The sequence below is a fragment of the Catharus ustulatus genome, chromosome 1 (genome assembly GCF_009819885.2).
Source record: "Catharus ustulatus isolate bCatUst1 chromosome 1, bCatUst1.pri.v2, whole genome shotgun sequence".
Taxonomy (NCBI): Eukaryota; Metazoa; Chordata; class Aves; order Passeriformes; family Turdidae; genus Catharus; species Catharus ustulatus.
Genome location: NC_046221.1, coordinates 46563761 through 46584572, shown reverse-complemented (window position 1 = coordinate 46584572; position 20812 = coordinate 46563761). Strand labels below are relative to the sequence as shown.

The 20812-nt window shown below is 43.6% G+C and overlaps 1 protein-coding gene across 1 annotated transcript in view; it reads left to right on the top strand.

The window, feature by feature from the left end:
• TRAK1 (trafficking kinesin protein 1) overlaps window positions 1-20812 on the top strand; it is a 114317-nt gene that overhangs the window by 14443 nt on the left and 79062 nt on the right. The window contains 1 exon segment of the mRNA XM_042780203.1: window positions 11800-12092. Within this exon segment, the coding sequence (XP_042636137.1) occupies window positions 11800-12092 (293 nt within the window).

The following is a 20812-nucleotide window of genomic DNA, read 5'->3' as shown; positions in this document are numbered from 1 at the left end:
AATAGTAATGCAAAACAGGATTAAAATTCACCCCTCTCCCCCCAGGTTTTAAACCATGATAAATATTTGGTTTGAGCCAGTCTGTTCTTTGTTTAGAGTTACTTGACTAAAACTCTTGGCCTTAACTTGCCGGCAATTAGGTCTATTGTATTTTTGATTAAACAGCAGTGTAGTGGTGGTGGGAAACCAGCATACTAGCATGCTTTCTTGGCTGTCTTCCCCTGCTCTTTAGCATTGCCCTGAGGAACAGAGTATGGCTAGGCTGGCTCATCAGGGGTTTAGCTTGGAATGGGAACAGATTTTAATTTGAATATCTTTACCTGCTGCCTGCTGTCTTAGGCACAGCCATTTTTTAGTGAGTTCTTGGGAGGTTTTGTTTTGTTTCTTTGTATAAGTACAGTAAATTCACGAATACAAGCCGCACTGAGTATAAGCCGCATCTCTGGGTGTTGGCAAATATTTCGGTTTTTGTCCATAGATAAGCCGCACCCGAATATAAGCCGCTCTGCAATTAGTAACAGAACCGCGGGACGGCGGGGTTTACTGGCTGAGCTAAGGCTGTGCAGGCTCGGCCCGCTAGGGGCCGCTGACGGGGCCAGGTGGCCCAGCCCGGTGCTGCCGCTCGGGGCCGGCCGCCGCTGCCCCTGGGCTCGGTCACCCCGGGTCGGCGCTGCCCCGCGGTGGCAGGCAGGGACGGAGCTTCCCCCGCTCCTACGGCAGCGGCGGCGGGCGGGAACGGAGCTTTCCCGCGCCCGTGGCGCCGGCGGCGGGCGCGGACAAAGCACCCCGCCTCCTCCCCGAACCGCGGCAATGGCGGCGCGCACTTCCCGCCCCCCCCCCCCCCGGGCCGCGGCAATGGCGGCGCGGGGCTCCCACCGGCTCCCCGAGACGCGGCAATGGCGGCGCGCACTTCCCCCCCCCTCCCCGGGCCGCGGCAATGGCTGCGCAGGGCTCCCGTCGGCTCCCGGAGCCGCGGCAATGGCGGCGCCCCCCCCCCCGTCGGCTCCCCGGGCCGCGGCAATGGCGGCGCGGCCCCCCCGCGTCCTCCCCGGGCCGCGGCAATGGCGGCACCCCCCCGCGTCGGCTCCCGGGGCCGCGGCAATGGCGGCGCCCCCCTCCCGTCGGCTCCCCGGGCCGCGGCAATGGCGGCGCCCCCCCCCCCCCCCCCCCCCTCCTCCCCTGGGCTGCAGCAGAGGAGGAAAGAGAGCTCTCCCACCTCTCTCCCCGCCCCCCGTGCTGCCTGCAGGGAGCCAGGGCAACACGGTAACACTGTAACAATTGCGAAATGCCGGCTTTTACTGGCTGGTGCTTGGCTCGGCACTCTGGCTGGCACGTCTGGGGTTGTAAATGTCAGAAAATTATTAATATATTAGCCGCACCCGACTATTAGCCGCACTTCCGGGTTTCCACCAAAATTTTTGTCAAATTGCTGCGGCTTGTATTCGTGAAATTACTGTAGTTTGTTCATGCGCATGTAGTGCATTTGTGACTCTGCTCTGCTTCTGGGCAAGTGCTCTCACTGCTCCTTCCTGTGGATAGGAAGCAAGCTCAGCACTCAAGTGCAGAGACAGTGGTGTTACCTCAGCTGATGCAGTTCAGGGAGTTTGTGGTGATCAACAGCGCTCTGCAACTAGCAGAAAAGCTGTACCCAGAACTCTGATTTGAAAACCTTTGAGGTGTGTGGAGAAGTAAAGAAATGGAGAGTTGATTTTTCTTGTGGTGTAAAGAGAACTTTTCATATTTCTGCTATCACTGTTCCCATCCATATTATTGGAGGACCTGGTTTACTGTGGGGGTTTTCCCCATACCTGAATCCTGGCGAATCTTTGATACCTGCCTTTTTTTGGTCCATGCCTTTTGGATCCATCTTGTAGTGATTTACCTCAGTGTGCGCCTTACACATGTATGGGTGTGAAAAGAAAGTATGTGTTTGCAGTGTTTATACTCTGCATTGCCATACCTCTAAGCTTTGTTTTCTTTCCTCATGAAATCCTTGTTTGCCTGCACATGAAGTTCTCATACACTCTGCATTAGTGGTGGTGGTTGAACAGCTTTCCCTTTCCAAGGCAGGCACACAGTTGTAAGATCTCCCGGCCAGGAGCATGAGGTGTTGCAGGAAAGGGAATGCATCATTTACATTTTTGCAGTTTTATTTGTTCACTGAGAGAGGGGATGGTGGGAGGAGATGGGGAGGGCATGATTTTTGGCCTATATTTGATAAAAGGAGAGGGAGCTGTAAAAACTCCCTGGGTAATGTGAGCCTTACACAAGGGAGAACTATTTATAGATCTCGGCAATATTTGCTTGAAGGAACTTGACAGCATAGCAGGGCAGTGTTACATAAAGCTGGGTGAGAGCACACTTGTGCCCTCACAGCTGCAAAGATCAAACCCAGGGTTGTCTTACAGTAGGCTTCCACTCTCCCGTGCCCTGAGGGGAGAAGACAGGCTCCTCCTGAAGGCCAAATCCTAGTGGTGAGAAACTTTGGTTTGTGGAGAGCAGTGGTGTGGTTTTCTTTCAAGAGTCTTATTATTCGTGATGTTTTGATTTCATCATTTTTTGAGGAAACATGACTGTCTTGATTGATGACTTGATAGTCAAAAAAGGCTGGAAAAGGTCACAGCAGCAGCTTTGGGGACCTTGAGAGTGAGATTTCAAGCTGTACACGGCTATGTTATGGTTTAAGCAGCTTTTTGGTTATTGCTACTGCTATTCTGTTTTTTCTTCTCTAGTGGTGACTTTTTTATTTGAAATGACATTACCATGCCATTGGCAGTTAACCAAGTATTGTTCTGGTTTTGGATGCTTTCATCAACTTAGTACTTGTTTGTTATGAGGCTTTACAAATGTGATTTTAGGAGCTCTTCAGATCTTTAGCTTGAAGATTTTTTTTATAGTTTCACAGGGAGAAGAGCCTTTCTTAGGGAGGCATATACCTTGAAGATCCTTCATAGTGTGTAGCATTAACACTGGGTGGTGATACTTTCCAGAAGCATTGCATTTGGCTAGGTCAAAGCATTCCTAACCCCACTGTGAAGGAGAAAAAAATTCAAAACCAACAAGAAGCATGGATTATGATTAGAATGTATTAAAAAGCTAGGAAACTTAGGCTAGAAGTTTGATTAATAGGGCCTTGAATGACTTTAAAAGTTTGGATAAGGGTGTAGGCTGGAGTTGTCCAAGATGTTTGTCCTTTAGTTTTTACTGTAAAATTATTGGAACTCTTGAAACATGAGAAATGCAGAATTATGTGAAGTGTTTGAAGGTAAATAAAGTGCTGCTCACATTCTATCACCCGTCTATAATGCTTAGACTCTTTATGTCCCTTGAGTTAGAGATTTTCACTAAGCAGTCAGCATTCTGCTTGTTTAAAAGGCAGCATCTGAGCAGAAGCTAAACCCTGTGGTTTATAAGAGAGTACAGTAATTTCACAACTATAAGGCGCACCCTTTTGACTAAAATTTTCCCTTAAACCCGGAAGCGTGCCTTATAGTCCGGTGCACCTTATCTGATGGACAAAGTTCAAAAAATTTGCTTACCCAGAAGTGAGAGCTGTGAGCCACGGGGGGAGACGGCAGGGCCATGGCTACCAGGTGGAGGCGGGGCGGAGCAGCGGCGGGCACGCCCTGGCCCCATGGAGGCAGAGCCGCAGCCACCCCTCCAGAGGCATGCCCTGGCCCCGTGGAGGCAGAGCCGCCCCTCCAGAGGCACGCCCTGGCCCCGTGGAGGCGGAGCTGCCCCTCCAGAGGCACCTCCTGACTCCGTGGAGGCGGAGCCGCCCCTACACAGGCACGCCCTGGCCCCCTGGAGGCGGCATGGCCCCTCTACAGGCACCCACCGGCCCCGTAGAGGCGGCATGGAGGGGCGGCGGCCACAGCCTGGCCCTGGTGAGGCAGCACCGAGGGGTGGCGGCCATGCCCTGGCCCCGCCGGATAAAGGCAGGCCTGGGGGCCTGCGGCACTGCCCCTGCCGGGTACAGGCGGGCCTGGGGGCCAATGACTACCTGGTTGAGGTGGGGCCTCATCCAGCAACCGCGCAGAGGGGTGGCAGCCATGCCCTGGCCCTGCCGGATAAAGGCAGGCCTGGGGGCCCGCGGCACTGCCCCTGCCGGGTACAGGCGGGCCCGGGGGCCAATGACTGCTGGGTTGAGGCGGGGCCTCATCCAGCAACCGCACAGAGGGAGCTGGGGGCGGAGCCTCGCTGCAAAAAAAAAAGTGCGCCCTATAGTCTGGTGCACCTTATATGATCTACAAAGTTGTGAATTTTACCGACTCCCGGGGGGTGCACCTTATAGTCCGGTGCGCCTTATGGTCGTGAAATTACTGTACATACTAAAGCATATAATTAAAACAACTCAGTAAATTATTTGGGAATCATATTCAGCCTTTATCTAAAAGTTAAACCGTGAATATTTATGTGTGTGTGTAAAAGCTAGACGTGAAAATGGTTGTTTCTTCAAGGTCTGACAAAGTGTATTTAAATGGAAGAAGGCATTTTGACTGACTTTTGAACCCACTCACTTAATGAAGAAATTGTTTCTAAATTAAAAAAAAAAGAAACTATCAAATTTTTACAGATTCAAAATGTGCATTATGAGAGAAATAAGAAGTTGAATAGTTAAAGCATTTCTAAGTTGCGTCAGTTGATTATTTTCCCAAACAACAAGTGTAGGTGAGCATGTTAATCTTTTTACAGATGAGACAGACATACAAAGACATACATAACTTTGTTTTGCTTCAGTGTCTACATGGAGCATTTTGCATGTGATTTTTTTTTTGTTTTGGTGAGGAGTAGATAAGAACCTTGAGGATTCTTTTAAAACAACTTAGTGAAACTTACGGACTTAGTTTAAAACAGAGCTGTTTAGTAGATTTATAATGTGATGCAGAAAACAAGGAAGGATATTTCTGGTGGGACTCTTTCAGGTCTTTCAGTAAAAGGGTGGAATTTGCACATTCTAAAACCCTCTGATGTGTTTTAAGCAGCAGTTAGTACTTAGTAAATGAGAAATAGTGAATTAGTAAATGAGAATACAGGATCAGGGCTCTGATGCTCCAGGCAGATGTGAAGAGGAGAAAGCTCTCTCAATCCCTTGATATCTTGTGGTTCTGTCTAAATTAGCAAATACTTTGTTCAGAATGAGTGGGTGACTAGATGAAAACACTGAAACTTCATAAATCTTCATTACTGATTTGAGGGGGTTACTTTAGATTAGATTTAGCTTATCACCTTGGGCTGAATGTCACCACTTAATTGTGCAGTTTGAAGCACTTGAAGGAGAAAATTTAGTAGGTACAGTAATTTCACGACTATAAGGCGCACCCTTTTGACTAAAATTTTGGCCTGAACCCGGAAGTGCGCCTTATATATGGACAAAGTTCGGAAATTTGCCAACTCAGAAGTGCGAGCCGCGGGGGGAGCTGGCAGGGCTGCGACTGCCGGGTGGAGGCGGGGCCTCGGCTAGCAACCGTGTGGGGGGAGCCGGCGGCGGATCCTTGCTGCAAAAAAAAAAGTGCACCTTATAGTCCAGTGCACCTTATATATTGGCAAAAGTTCGTAAATTTGCCAACACCCAGAAGTGCACCTTATAATCCGGGGTGCGCCTTATAGTCTTGAAATTACTGTACATTACAGATGACTTGTCAGTGATGTAGCCCATGGGACTACCTGAAGTTTCATGTTCCTGTGAGACGGCAAGTAGCATTTAAAGTGCATCTTGCAGCAGAGATTTCAGATTCTTACTCAAAAGGGAATTAATTGCTCATATGCACCAGAGCTGTTATGCAAAACCAGCCAGCTCACAGTAAATGGTTTTGCTTTTGCTATAAACCAAACAGCATAGTTGAATTACATATGAGAGTATGCATAGCAAAAGGATGAGCTGGAAGATTTTAGTCATATGTTCTGGAAAGATATTTTCCCCCTCTGTTAAGGAAACCTTTCTTTAAACTGGCAGACATTCACAATGCCCCAGTTGGTATTTTAGACTTTTGAATAAAAGTAGTGTTTGAATCACAAAATATGAGCTGGATAATTAAAAATAGCTCAAAGCTTAACAATCACCAAAGGGTGTGGCATGTGGCTCTTGGGTAGCACATTAGGTGTTTCAGGTGTTTTGTGACTACACTAAATTGCTGTTGCTACAATCCAAGATGGTGGTAAGAAAAATGTTGCAAAGTCGTGGATAACTTACTCGGCCTTGCTGGGCTCTAGGTGAGCACATGGCTAAATATCTCTGTGTCTTCTGCTTTTGATGGAGGAAGAAGGATTACTTAAAGTCATTTGTGTATTTAGATTCAGAGTTAAGTTGCATTTAGTGCTGAATACAGAAAAACTTTGTCTCAAATGACAGTGAAAATTAAAATGGTTTATTTTATTTGCTTGTATATGAAATTTGTAATGTATGAAACTCCACTCTTTCCCCACAAAACGAACTGCAAAGTAAAAATGAACTAATTTATTTTCATGTCCAGACCCCAGAAATGGCTGACTGTGGTGGAGAATTTTTTCCCCTCTACTTCAAAACCATTAAATTTTGGCTGTTGTCTAATGTAAATGTGTCTTTTAGCTTAGAACTGTTTTGCAAAAGTGGATTATAGTAATTTCATGATTACAAGCCGCACTGACTATAAGCCGCATCTATGGGTGTTGGCAACATTTCGTTCTTTGTCCATACATAAGCCACACCTGATTATAAGCCACTCTGTCGTTCGCAGAGAGGACCCGCGTGCAACAGAGTTGCCGATTAGTAACAGAATCACGGGATGGCGGGGTTTGCTGGCTCGGCTCGGGCTGCTCGGCTCGGTCCGCTCGGGGGCTGCTGATGGGGCCAGGTGACCCAGCTCAGCGCTGCCCCGTGGCGGCAGGTGGGGATGGAACCTGCCGGCACACGTGGCAGTGGCAGAGCCTGCCTGCTCCTGTGGCAGCAGGTGGGGGCGGGAGCCCCCTGCTTCTCCCCCCGGGCCGCAGGGATGGCAGCACAGAGCCCCCCGCCTTCCCCCCGAGCAGCGGGGATGGCAGCACGGAGCCCCCGCCTCTCCCCCAGGCTGCGCTGGCTGAAGGAGGGAGCCCCCGCACTGTTGGCATGGAGCCCGCCTCCACCCGCCGTGCAAGAGAGTAACCAATTTGTAGCAATCGCGCAATCCCGGGTTTTACTGGCGGGTGCTCGGCTCGGCACCTCGGCTGCACTTCCGGGGTTGGAAATTTCAGAAAATTTTTCACATATTAGCCTCTCCTGAGTGTAAGCCACATTTCTGTAGTTGGATCAAAATTTTAGTCAAAATGGTGTGGCTTATAATCATGAAATTACTGTATTTTTTTGCGAGTGGAACACTGTGCTGACTAATCACAGCTCAATTCTTCACTTGCCTTTTGTAATCTGGGCTACCACAGGCAAACTACAGTCAGTACCCAGTGTGCTTCTTCAAGTCTTGATTACGTTGCAGTCATAGTCCCATCTATTGTGTGGCGGTACTATTAGATTGCAGAGGTGTTGGCTGTATGTAGAATTTAAGGTCTTGATACTGTAATCATGCCAGTACTCTGTTTTAGGCATTTATTGGTTTAGACCAAAATCTGAGCATTCTACAGAGGTGGTGTGCAGGAGCAAGTCTTTGTGCTTGTGTGATCATTCTAACAAAGTGCAAGGTTGGAATGATTACCTTTCAACAAACTGACAAATATGTTTTTTTCAGAGTACAATGAGCTTTGTTAGAAAGATATAGATGATAAACTTTAGGGAATTTTGCCATTTCAGCAAACTGGTTTACACTGAAGAATTTAGTTCAAACTTTCCAAATTACATATTTTAGTCCCTCATCTGTCTATTGACCTCAAACAGTCATTGTATTTAGACTGGGAGAAATGGTACAATACGGCAAATTGTACAATATGGCTTGTACCATACTGAGGTAAAAGCTGAATTATGTTCATCTTAGGTAGCAGAGGAGTTATGTAAATCCTATACGCAGCCTGCTGTGGATATACAATGTAGAAAGAATGGAATGGGTTGAATTTTCATTAAGAAAAGTTATAGTCTGATTTACAAACCCTGCACTTGTTTGGATATCAGATTAAGTACAAAACTACAATAATGATTTATGTCCTCATTTGTATATCAGAAGGAGTAAATACTAAGAAGTTCAATAACAATTTGTACCATCTTGTTTATGAATATTGTATGTGCTGGTGACACTAGCTAAAGAATACAGTAATTTCACGAATACAAACCGCACCGTTTTGACCAAAATTTTGCTCCCATACCGGGAATGCGGCTAATATTCAGGTGTGGCCAATATGTGAATAATTTTCTGACATTCTCAACCCTGGGAGTGCAAACCAAGTCAGTGCAAACTGCAAAGTCGAGCTTCTGCCAGTAAAACCCTGCATTTACGTGGTTGTTACAAATTGTTACTCTGTTGCGCGGCGGGTGGAGCTGCTCTGTGCAGGCAGCACAGGGGGTGGGGAAGGCGGGGCAGCTCCCTCCTGCTGGCCCCGCGGCTCGGGGGAAGGTGGGCAGCTCTCTCCTGCTTGTCCCCGCGGCTCGGGGGAAGGCAGGCAGCTCTCTCCTGCTTGTCCTCGCTGCGAACACAGAACGGCTTATATTCAGGTGCGGCTTATTTATGGACAAAAACCAAAATGTTTACCAACACCCAGCGATGCGGCTTATACTCAGTGCGGCTTGTATTCGTGAATTTACTGTAATATTAATGTCATGTATTTCTTGGGGGCAGTAGCGACCATGTCCATTTCTGTTCATGGCTGTTTTGGCAGTCTTGTAAATAGTGCTCAATTGCAGTTTGTTTTTATTTTCTGCAATAGGAAGACTTAGAAGTTTAAAGGACAAGTGTGCGTGGATTAGATGGTAATACTTGCCTTGCAAGAGAGGCCATGCAAACAGTACCTCTGTAGGTTTTAGAAGAGTGAACAACATTTCTCCTCTGTGTTTGTGGAAACTGAGGATATTAAATGAGTCTGAAAGGAAGTGGACACACACATTTGTGCCAGCCTTCTTTCTTCCATGATACAAGGTTTTAAGATCAAGGCAAATTCTCTGTCTTAAACTTGAACTTGACTTTCTCATTTAGACATTCCATGTGTTTCTGTGGTAGAACAGGGACAGACTGTTTTGAATTTTGGGGCGTTTAGCTTTTGTTCCTTCTTTGTGCTTTCAAGCTTATTTTCTTCTAGTTTCCATAAGTGCCAACAGTGAAATAGTTTGTGTGAAGGAAGAGCATTGATGACATCCGTTTTTGGATGCATATCTCTATTTACTCTTAGCAGAGCCAAGGGTAGAGCTTACGGGTGGGGGAGAACTGGTTCCATGGTGCCTCAGTGGAGTGAATGTTAAGAGGTTAAACTCATTCAACACGAACTTCTAATGCAAATTGGAATGTGAGGACTGTGTGGGAGAGAGTCAGAAATGGTGGTCAGGTATGTCAGATGTTGGATGTCATTTGTTCAGAAAAGTTACAAGATCTGAAATTCTCACTTGAAGGCTGCACACAAATCACACCTTGGTTATCAGTGTTGTTTCATTCAGGAGTGCTGTTTTCTTACTGGCTTCCTGAGGTTGCTAAGGTAAAGCCTGGGGAGGAGGACAAGAAAAGCTGAAGAGTGCTGTTGGGGCTTTTAGTTATTAAATCCCAGTCATGGCCTTGTTCATAACAACAGACTTATCTAGCAGTTTCCCAAAACAAATGTAATTCATCGATGTGTGGTAGCAGCTAGGACAAAATTGAGCCCGTCTAATCAACCAGTCTGTGCATTTCCAGTACATTTTCTTGTTTATAAACTGTTTTTATCTTCAGTGCAGAGGGGAAGATTAAGATTTGCATTTTGATTCCCACTTCATTTGAGCAACTAATTTTTAATATCAGTAATCTCCCTCTTGTTATTTTTAAAGAGCCACTTAAAAGGGGACCGTTTTAAGAGTAATCAGTACAAGTAACTCCATTGTTCTCTTCAGTATGTACTGTGATAGTGCAGGAATAATGGATGCTCTGCAGGGGAACCATAGCACTTTCTGTTAAAGCACTCAAGTGAAACTTTCTCTTCCTGCAGCTGCCACAGTAGAGTATTATTTATATTAGAGTATGGTATAAATTTATCATTCGATTTAGTATGCTCCTTTAGCTGTTATCGTCCTTACAAAATACAGTTTTTGAGCCTCTGAGTTTGAGAAGTATTTCCAGGTTAAATAATACCATGCAGGAACACAAATGTATGTAATTGAGGAAAACTTAATGAAATGTTATTTTGTATATAAGAGTGTTTTTTTCCAAGAGTTAATATTGCCCATCTGTTTTCTAGTTTTGATGTGCTGATTTCAGTGCAAATGTATTGTTGTTGAGACCTCCTGAAACAGGGAGAGAATTTTGCTTTTTTGTTCTTACGCTGAAGGGGAAAAATAGGTAGAGAAAAATGGTGCTGGTGCAGTGTTCCAGCTTTGTTGCAAGACTTTTCTGGAATTTACTCTCAGAAGGTGTAAACACCTGGTCTTTGTCTTTACAGTTTAGAGACTGATATTTGGATCTTGCGCTGTTTCTAGAAATACTGACATGTTTTGGTGGAGCAATAATGTTATTGGCTAGAAATGCCAGAAAACAGGATGCCAAAATACTGAGTGTAACTTTAGCAGCAAAATAAGATTATCTGGACGTGTTCCAGAGATTAGAGAGAGCCTTTTTAATATTACATTCTCAAGAAAACTGTTGTTCTGGTTCTCAGTGAAGCACCGAACATAGCATGTTCGGTTGCTGCACTTGCATATGGACTTGCATCCACACTTGCTTCTTGCAAATCAGTACAATTGTGTTTTCTTGCTGTCTGGCTTCCTGTTTTTCCCATGTTGTCTGGTTGCTCCTGTGTGGCTTGTGCTTCAGCTTCTGCTTATGTATTGTAGTTATTACATGTATAAATCCTTTCAAGTCCTTTCCCAAGTCTGTTTTTCTGCCATCCCATGATAATATTTTCCTTTCCTAGCAGTAAGGGAGCATTTGCATCTTTCCTTACACTGCTGATAACTAAAAGCAGTAACATACCACCAGTTTTTGCAGTGCCTTTAGCTCCTTACGCAAAAGATTTGGTTAAGTTTTGGGAGAAATATGCTCTTCTTCATTCTTCTCTGGCCAATTCCATTGTGCTGGGGACATCAGTATCCAGCCTTCAGGGACTTCATTCCCAGTTTGAGGCTGAGGCACTGGCAAGCAGCAGTGTGGTCAGTCCTTTAACCCAGGGAACCTTGAGTTTTGTTTTCTGTATTCTCTGTAAAGGGAGCAGAGGTGCCAGCTGCCAGTCTGTCAGGGAGGGGTTGCGCTGTACAGTAGGAAATCTAGTACAGTTATAGTATAGACTTCTGATCACTGCTGTTTTGTTTGCTATCAGTTGATTTCAAATTATGATGTTATTAAAGTGCCAGTACATCAACCAGGGATGTGCAGCCTGTCTGTATGATCTGGCTCATACAGATGCTGGGTTACACAGAACTTTGGTCTGGCTGACATGAGAGGAAGTTGGTGAATGAACTGTGTGCAAGTTGGTATTGGCAAAAATATGGATGTTTAATCAGCTCTTGGTAAAAAACACAGTATAAGGACTGGCACTATGCTACTGTGCAAGGTGCAGAGTGCACATGAGTGGGCAAAGTGCAGGCAGCTGCTGTGTGAAGAGTGTAGGGGTTTTAGTATTTGCTGAATTTGTCAGGTTAAACTAATGTTTAAGGGAAAGAAAATCATCTGTCCTGATATACCTGGGTTGGAATGGCTTGAACTGAACATTTGTTTCTTTTGTGTTCTGCAGACTTCTCGAAGCCGGCTCTAGCGAAGAGAAGAAGTTCCTTCTGTGCCAGCCAACCCCAGTCTCCAGTGCTGGTCCCCCTGATGGCACATTGTACAAGCCTGTGAAACCTGCCAAGCTGGACGCCACAGCTTTGCACGACTGCACTTTGGCCGCCACTGTGCCTCCCTCGGAGCTGTCGAACCATGCAGTCCTAGCCTGCAACACAGGCATTCACGAGGAGCACTATGTAAGCGAAGGCGTGGAAGATAATGTGCCAGACTGCAGAGAGTACAGAGATGCCTGCACCATTACTGGTAAGCAGTCAAATCCTTTACCTTGGTGAGCATGTGGAGGTGTAGAGTTAAACTTCTGTTCTTAAGCTTGTGGTGGGGTATCTGCTTTGTGGATGGTTCTGCCGCTGTTCTGCACATTTTTTCTTGTTTAAGAAGTGATTTCACAGGCACCAGGATTTTCAATGAAAGGACTTTGCAATGTTTAAGGTCCTTGCAAATAGACCAGTGACAGCTGTGAAACTAGGTTACTGTGTTATTTATGTACTAGGGAAATTGAACCATTTGAAAGTTTGTTTGGAAAATAACTGAAGTCAGGGATGAAGAGAAGGGAGCACTGCACCTTTAATGTTTATGGAATACTTGTCCTAATGTCCAGCATAATTTTGATTTCTATCTTCATATGCTAATTGCTTTCTCATATGAAAAATGTGAGAAATAGGATCTAACATTTTTGCTGTTCGTATTTTTGCTTTTCAAAGCCATTTCATTTTTTCACATTTGTTTTGGAACAGTAAAAGTTAATGTATATGGAATAGCTTCTTCTGCATGCTTTCATGAAAGGTTGAATACCGTATTATAGATGCATGCAATTAAATGGAATATGTGTTGAAGTATGGTATTTTAAGTAGAATCAGATTCTTAGTGCTGTGGTCAGCTGACCCAATTTTTTTATTTGAATAATCGCTGTAACTCAGTTTAGTCATGTTATGGCCATGAAATGACAGGCAGCTTCCATTCCAAATGCGTTGTTTGTTGGCTGTGCTGTGAGGCTTCTTTTAGCCTAATGTGACCTTGTGAATTCTAAGTCCTTTGGGAATGTTTGAGGAGTCAGCTGAGTTTTTGGAAGGAAGAAGTGAAATGTCTGAGAAAAACAGCAATAAGACTAAGGTCCTTCTAATTGGCAGCCAGATACTTTTATCCTGAGTTACTTTCAGCCCTTTCTAGAATTGTCTTTAAATCAGAACTAGCTAATGGTGACTGTCAGCAGCTACTTTAGCAGCAAGTCTTAACTTAGCTCAGCCCAACAGCTGTGTAGTTACTAAGGGCTGAATATTTCGATAAAAAGAAAATAGAAGGGCAGAGATGCTCTCAAGTCCACCCTGATTTAATTGGGAAGGCAAGCGGCAGGATTAACATTGGAGTCACTTTGTCAGGTATGCATCTACATAAAACAAATGTTTTGTTTAAACAAACTTCATTCCTTGTTTTCATGGATTTAGAGCTCCTTAAAGGGTTAGTTCAGAAATGGTCATCCTTTTGACTTCCATGTAGGTATTTGCTTGTTAGGTAGACTAGAAAGTATACATCACATAAATGCATTCCGGGTAATATAACTGTGTTTTCCAGGCCTCTTGTAGAAAGATCTTGCAATCTGTTCTGTTGACTGTGTTCTGTCTCCCCTTCAGCCCCTCTCCTCCCTCCCCTATTAACAGGAATTTAACTTTGTTTTTCTGTTTCTGACTACAAGCCAGGACAACTAACTTCTTTAATGAACCAAGATGCCTTAGTGATTATAGATTCTTGAAAGGCAAGCCAAACTCACTTTTTAACATGTAAAAAGTTTTTATGAATTGGAGACCAGTGCATGTTATTGCTACTGCACATTCCTTCAAGCCTGGTGTAGTTTCTGAATCTTTCTTCTTGCTTAGCTGTCAGCCAAGTGTTGTTTACAGATTGGTCCTAAATTGCTTTCTTAAATGGATTTGCTATTCTGCCATATCAGATGTGTGCTGTTAGTAACCTAAGGGCAACATGATGGGACTTGCATTAGAAATAGCAGTGGTTTTATTGATTGTTTGGTTAGTTGGGGATTTTTTTGGTGTTTATGGATTTTTGAGTTTCAGCTTTTTTGTGTGTGTTTTAAAGGTGTCAGAGGGCATAGACTGGAAGTCAAGAATTGCTTTAATATTTCTCTGTAAAATCTTTATCAGTATTGTGTGGAGGTATGCAGTATATATCCCTGAAACAATCTGGAAGATAAATACTTGATTGAATTGTCAAGATTGTCAGAGACTTTAACAAGAAGACTTCATTTAGTTCTGATTGACAAGTTATCACTACTTCAATTTTTAAATTGTTTAGTGGGAAAAAAAGTGCTCATATCAAGTCTGCATATACTATTCTTTTTCTTCTGATGCCAAGCCTTGACTCATACTAGAGTTCAAATTCAGCAATCAGCATAATCTGTGTATTATTTTAGTCTTAAATTAACACCTACAGCCTATTGTACAAGTTATGTGCAAAAATTCTAGCAAATAAAGGCTTGAGCACAGTTAAGGAAAGAATGGGAAACTGAGGCACAGTGTGGTGTAGTGATGCTTTCTGGAATGCAGCAAGCTAATGGTAATGGGAGCTATCTCTGATATAGCTAATAGTAAATTATATGATGTGCGCATTTAGCTTTTTAAGGTTTTAAGGCTATTGATGCTTAAAGAATTTTTAATCCTGCTTCCTTTTCTTTTTGCAATGGTTTTTGTTTCCCGTTTTGTTTGTTGGAAGTAAAGAGGCACTTTGGCATTCTGTCAGCAGCGCCATCTTTCCTGCCTGGGACCCAAGAGCAGATTCAGTGTAGCTGAGAGCATTGTACATTCTGATCGTGCTATGTCTGTATTCTTAGATATACGGTTGACTTAAACGTTTCTTGTCCCCAACCATCTCAGAATTGTGCTTGAGCAGATTTCTGTGGGAGTGCAACTTAGAGGTATTTTAGGCAACTGGTCTGGGTAGAATCCTTGCTGTGCTTTTGTGTCAGAAAAGACATGAGTTTACTTTTTAGTTAGGTCACAGCTCTGATCGGTCCTATTGTATGGCCTAAAACCAAATTCTGTTGGCATAACAGAGGCAATAAGCACTGTAGGGCTGGGCCCAGGTGACAAAAACAGTGTGGTGAAAAATTTCCTCAAGCTAATGTCTGAGAGAGGGACAGAACACTAAAAACACCTTTCCCACTCAATTTGATACTAAAGCACCATCCAAAGCTCATAGGTGCTGCAGGTGAAGCTTTATGCAGGCAAATGCATCTGAATCTTTGCTGATTTCAGCACAGAAATTAAATAGGATAGTTGATCCATTGAAAAAAATTGTGAATGTTTTAAGTTATGAAAAAAGTGTTGATGTCTTATAATACTTCATTCTAGGTTTTGTTAGCAAGATTTAGGAGAAAAGATCAATGTGGTCTGACTTCCTATTGATTGCGGAGCTACTGCAGGTAAATGGGCAGAAGACTCAAACCCTGAGGTTGGTGGACAGTGGGGCAGCACTGTATGGAACTGGCATGGTGCCACGACATGACATGCGGGAGGCACCTATTGTTTCCTAGTTGTTTTTCTTTCCTTTAAACTTTTCTTTTTCTTACTGCTCTCATTCATCCAAGAGTGTAGAGATAGGAATACAGATGTAGCACCATCTAGTGTTCCTTTTGCTAGAAAGGGAGTGGAAATGCTTTTCAAGGTCTGTCCTTCCTGTAATTGCAGTGCAGACCTAAATACCTTTTAGTCTGTACCGTCAGATCTTGATGAAAATAGCAACTGGAGTTGGGGCCTTTTTTCTCTGACACTACCACCACACCCATCCCAATTTTTTGTAGAGCAGGAAGGGCTGTGATCTTGACATGAAAAAACAGAATATCAGTAAATTGTTCAATAGTTCCAATTTTATGCATTACGAAAGCCTCTTAGTCTGATTGCCTTTTTCTTATCTGTTAGCTGCTGTCAGACAAATCCTATCCTCCTGGAAATGGGGATGGAAGTCTGAAATATCACTGGATATTACTCTTGTGATAGCTGTCTGACTGCCAGAATATTTTTGGTTGTGGTGGTTTTTTTTCTCTTAAAACATGCTTAACACAGTATCCTTAGATATCTTCAGTAAGTTAACTTTATCTGCTTTTGCATGTCTGAATAATCACTATTTGCACTTGTGTACTTTGTAATTCAAGGGTTAATGCTTAATATGCCGTGTAGGTTTCCTTCATCCCTCTCTGAAAAGGGTGGGAATGAATGGACTGTAATTTAAATTGCCCAGCTCCTTGATTAGTTTGCATGATTCAATTCTTCATTGTACTAATTACTCTTACTAAATGCATGTAGGAGTGTGTTTTCTGGCTGTTCAGGACAATTTCCTGAGGACTGTTGAATTATTGGGAAATGCTCTGTGGTAATAACCTGTTCTGTGTCTTATTTTGTTTGCAATTAACACAAGTAGATTTTTTTGTTTTTTTTATTTTGTTCATTTGTTTTTTTTCTTGAAAACCAAGTTACATTACTGTAGGGTTCCATCCACGAAATGTCTTTTTTTTTTTTTTTTCTCAGCAGGAAGGTGTCAATGAGAAGAGTTGGTATTGTTTGGCCTTCCTTATGCGTTGTGTAACTTGCACTTTTCTGCAGTGACTGCAGTGGAAGGAGTCATAACATCTAGAGAAACCAACTTTCTCTTGCTGTCGAGCCTCATTCACACAATCTTCTAGCAATGTTTGGGTGCAGAAAGTTTTTTCTGAGTTTGCATCTTGTCTATCCTTATTCAGGCTTTAAATATGTTCCCATATGAATGAGATTCCATTCTCCTCCACCAAATTACCATTCTTCATGGCAACATCTGCCAATTTTGATAACTGACAGATCCTACAGATAAGTGGAGTTGTTCTGACCATTTCTTTATATAATCACTGTATTTTAAAAGACATGCTTAGGGCCCACAGAATTCTGTTCCATTGGGTGTGTGTCCCCCCAACAAGATGCCAGCATTTTCTTGTCTGAATCTGCTGATTGTTTTACTCTGGAAGTTCATGGTTGCTACTCCTGTGTGCAGTAGCAGATACCAATCTTGCAGTGTCTGTCAGTATTAGTCCTAGTTATGCAGGATTTTGGTGAATATCAGTTCTTTCCCGTTATGAAGTTATCGTCATGATTTTGAAAAACCTTTGTAGTTTTGTACACCCCTGGCTACTCCTCTCCCAACTTTCTTAGTCTCTCCTTTAAAGAAAGCTATGAGAATGTTGATCCTTTCCTTAGCCCATTTTCTTTATTGTAAGTTATTTTCACCAGTCTCATCCTGTAAACTTGATCTAGTTTTGGTCTCTTCTCCCTCTTTCCTGATGCTTCTGTAAGCACTGATAGCTAAATTCTGAACAATCTTCCTTTCTCTAGATGTTCTGAAAATGTTTGTCCTGTTAACATGAGATGGCTCCTTTGGCATGACTGGAACAATTTTATGAGTCTGACTGTATTTCTGTCTAGCATACTCTGACAAAATGATCTTATTCTCAGTGCCTGCTGCATCATTGCCTTTATTTTGAATTTTCTGTCTGGCTTTTGGTGCATTCTCAGTCAATTTCACGCAGATTCTTCCCCCGCCCCCTATCTTTCCCGAAGTTGCTTTCCGGCTCTTACCCTTTTCAAGTAACTTGGTGTTTATTTCTGATTTCTCTCCTGTATCAGGTTGTTATATTACCTCTTAATCTGTGTCTTGGGCATATGTTTTTATTTTATCAAGGATTATCTTTTTGTGGTTTGATGACATTTGGTTGGTTGGTTTTTCCCTTAAGCAGAATTCTGCTGTGCTCCCTATCTAGCCTTCTTATTTATTTATGCTTCCTAATATGATCCATGTTTTTTAGTGTAAACTGTCAATGCTGAAGTCACTGTGAAAGCAACTGTTGGAATTACAAGTCCAGTGTGGCATTTTTAAAGGCATTCTTCTCAGGTTTCCCTTGTTTCAGGGAGCACTTAACATTCTTAAATATGTACAGTAATTTCACAATTACAAGCTGCAGCGTTTTAACTAAAATTTTGCTCCCACCCCAGAAATGCGGCTTACGCTCAGGAGCGGCTAATATGTGAATAATTTTCTGACATTTTCAACCCCAGAAGTGCAAACCGAGGTGCCGAGTCGAGCAACCTGCCAGTAAAACCTGGCTTTACCCGATTGTTACACATTGGTTACTCTGTTGCGCCGCGGGTGGAGCCTGGCTCCCTACAGGCAGCGCGGGGGGTGGGGAAGGTGGGGGACTCCCTCCTTCAGGCAGAGCAGCCCGGGGGAGAGATGGGGGGCCCCTTCCTGCCACTGGGGGAACGGGGGAGCTCCATCCCCGCCTCTTACCACCGCCATGGGTGCTGGCGGGCTCCGTAATCCCTGCCACCGTGGCGCAGCGCCAGGCTGGGGCAAACGAGCCCAGCGGCGGCCGGCCCTCAGCGGCCCCGCCGAGCGGCAGCGCCGAACTGGCCCACCTGGCCCCGTCAGCAACCCCGAACCCTCACAACCCGAGCCGAGCCAGTAAACCCCGCCATGCCGCGATTCTGTTACTAATTGGCAACTTTGTTGCACGCGGGTCCTTGCTGCGAACGACAGAGCGGCTTATAATTGGGTGCGGCTTGTGTATGGACAAGGAACGAAATGTTTGCCAACACCCAGAGATGCGGCTTATAGTCAGTGTGGCTTGTAATCGTGAAATTACTGTAATTTATTCAAAGTAGGGATGCATTAAAGCTGTAAGTATTGATCGGTGTTCTGGGTTTTCTTTTTTGGAGAAAGTACTGGAGGCCAGCACCTAATAGATTTTTTTTGGATTTTATTTTGGCCTGCATTTTTTGTTTTCCTGTGTGGTGCAATGAATAGTGCAGGAAGACTAAATAGCTACATTTGATTATTGGTGCATTTAAATATGTGAAAAAAAACTTCCATAATTTAGTTCCATAGCGTATAAAGTTCAACTTTACCTCTCTCCCTCAATGTATGTGTGTCCATCCTTAAGCCACACGTTTTTCACTTAAAGTAAGCATCTGTAAAGAGCAAGCTACATAAGATTTAATTCTCATGTTTTGCTTGTGATTCTGTGAAAACTTTGTTGACAGCCATTGTTTAGTGGTTGGCACATTTTGTAGCTGGGCTGAACAACAAGGAAAAGCAGGACAATTGCTTTTCAGGGTTTTCATACTGAGTGATTTATCAATGGGTTTTTGAGACATTCACAGTCCCTCTTGGCAGCTGGAAGATCCTAATGGTTAATGAATGTGTTAATTCTTACTGCTGCTGAACAATGTGTTACCAGCATGCCTTTGGTACATGAATAGTTACACAAACTGCAACGGCTTTTTGAGGAGTCTGAGTTTCAGAGGTATGAGACACCTTTCATGTTGAAGGGCTTTTCTTCCAGTTGTTTGGCTTTGCAACCTGCAGTGAGACTTCACATGTATAAGGATGCTAAGGCTGCCTTTCCATTTGGGCAAGTCAGTGAATTGGAGTTTTTTTTCCTTTGCCTGGGAAGTTAGCCACTTGCTGTGAATTGAAACACATGTCCCGAGTTCAGCAGTATTATTTGAAAGACTTCAGTACAGTTAACCACATTCTGTGCATCCTAGAACTGACATTGAATAAGAATATGGTAAGTTCTGGGGTTTTGCCTATTGCTCTATATGTATACATATAGTTATTAAATAATGCTCAAGAAATGCTTCTAATTATGGACTTCAGTCAATACTTTGTGTTTATATGGGCCTATAGAACTCAAATAATGGATGACTACAGGCCATGTTTTCTTCTTCAATAGCATAGATAGCAGCCTAATTGTGTGGTAGAACTTTCTTCCCTCTGCTTTTCATTTTTCTGTGGATCTGTTTGCATTGATAATGATGAGTTCATTCTATCACTGTATAAATGGACAGAAAGCATGGGGAAGATGAGGCTATTGGGCTGTTCCAAGCAGCCAGGAAATACCTTCTGGAAAAACATTTACAGAAAGACCATTCTTCTTTCTTCCATCATTGGAATATGGTTAGGCTTCTTTTTGAAAAAGGAGAATGCTAATGTAGTCATGGCCTCCTGGGTGCTTGTTGATCTAGGTTAGGTGACTAATCTCAGTGTCACATGGAGCAAAACCAGCAGTCAAAATGTTATAGTATTTGGTATGGAATAACCTCAACTTGATGAACTTTGATTTCTTATGTTACACGTGGCTGTATTTTAGCCTCCATGCTGTAGCCCTTTTCTGCAGAGCATCTTTAACTTGTATGGAGCTAGCGCTGGAAGTGAACCTTTGCACTTATTGCGTGCTTTTTATTTTTTGAAATTGTTATTTATTGACTGTCCATTCTCAAAGATTTAAAACTGAACTTAAAAAAAACAACTCTTAGAAAGCTAAGTGTCAAGGAGGAGTGTAATATGTGTGTGGGAAATAGGACTGAAAACCAAAGAGAGGAGTATGTGGTCCCATGAAGTAACGTAGATTTCTTTATTCTTCCAGCTTTTTTTCAGAGTGTTTCCTTGTTTCTCTTGTCTCTTTTTGTTACTGTGCTTGTATCTACTTCCTTCCTCAAAAAGTAGTGACAAGTTATGTTTTAGTTCTTTTGCAAGAAATGAAAGATTTGCCTGAGAGTGCTACTGAGGCATATTTTTGTTTGCTTTTTGCTTTGTTTGTGTGTAAGAAGGAGAGGATATTTAGACTATCCCTCTGTGACTGTGGGCTGAACACCAGCTGCTGGGGTTTGATGCAGTGGAGTTTCCTGAAAGATGCTCAGGGTGGGCATGTGATACAACCTAATGACCAAAGCTTGTGTTTTGAAGGTTGCCAAGCAGCCCGACACTTCCCTGGGGTCACACCCAGAGTGGAGTTGTTTTGCTGCATACACCACTTCTGTTCAGCAACTCTTTCCCTTTGCTCAGAGGAGGCACTTCTGGATAGCACAGCCACTTTGTGCTGTTTGCACGGTGCTGGCTTCCATAAGGACTGCAGCCCAGGGGCACTGTGC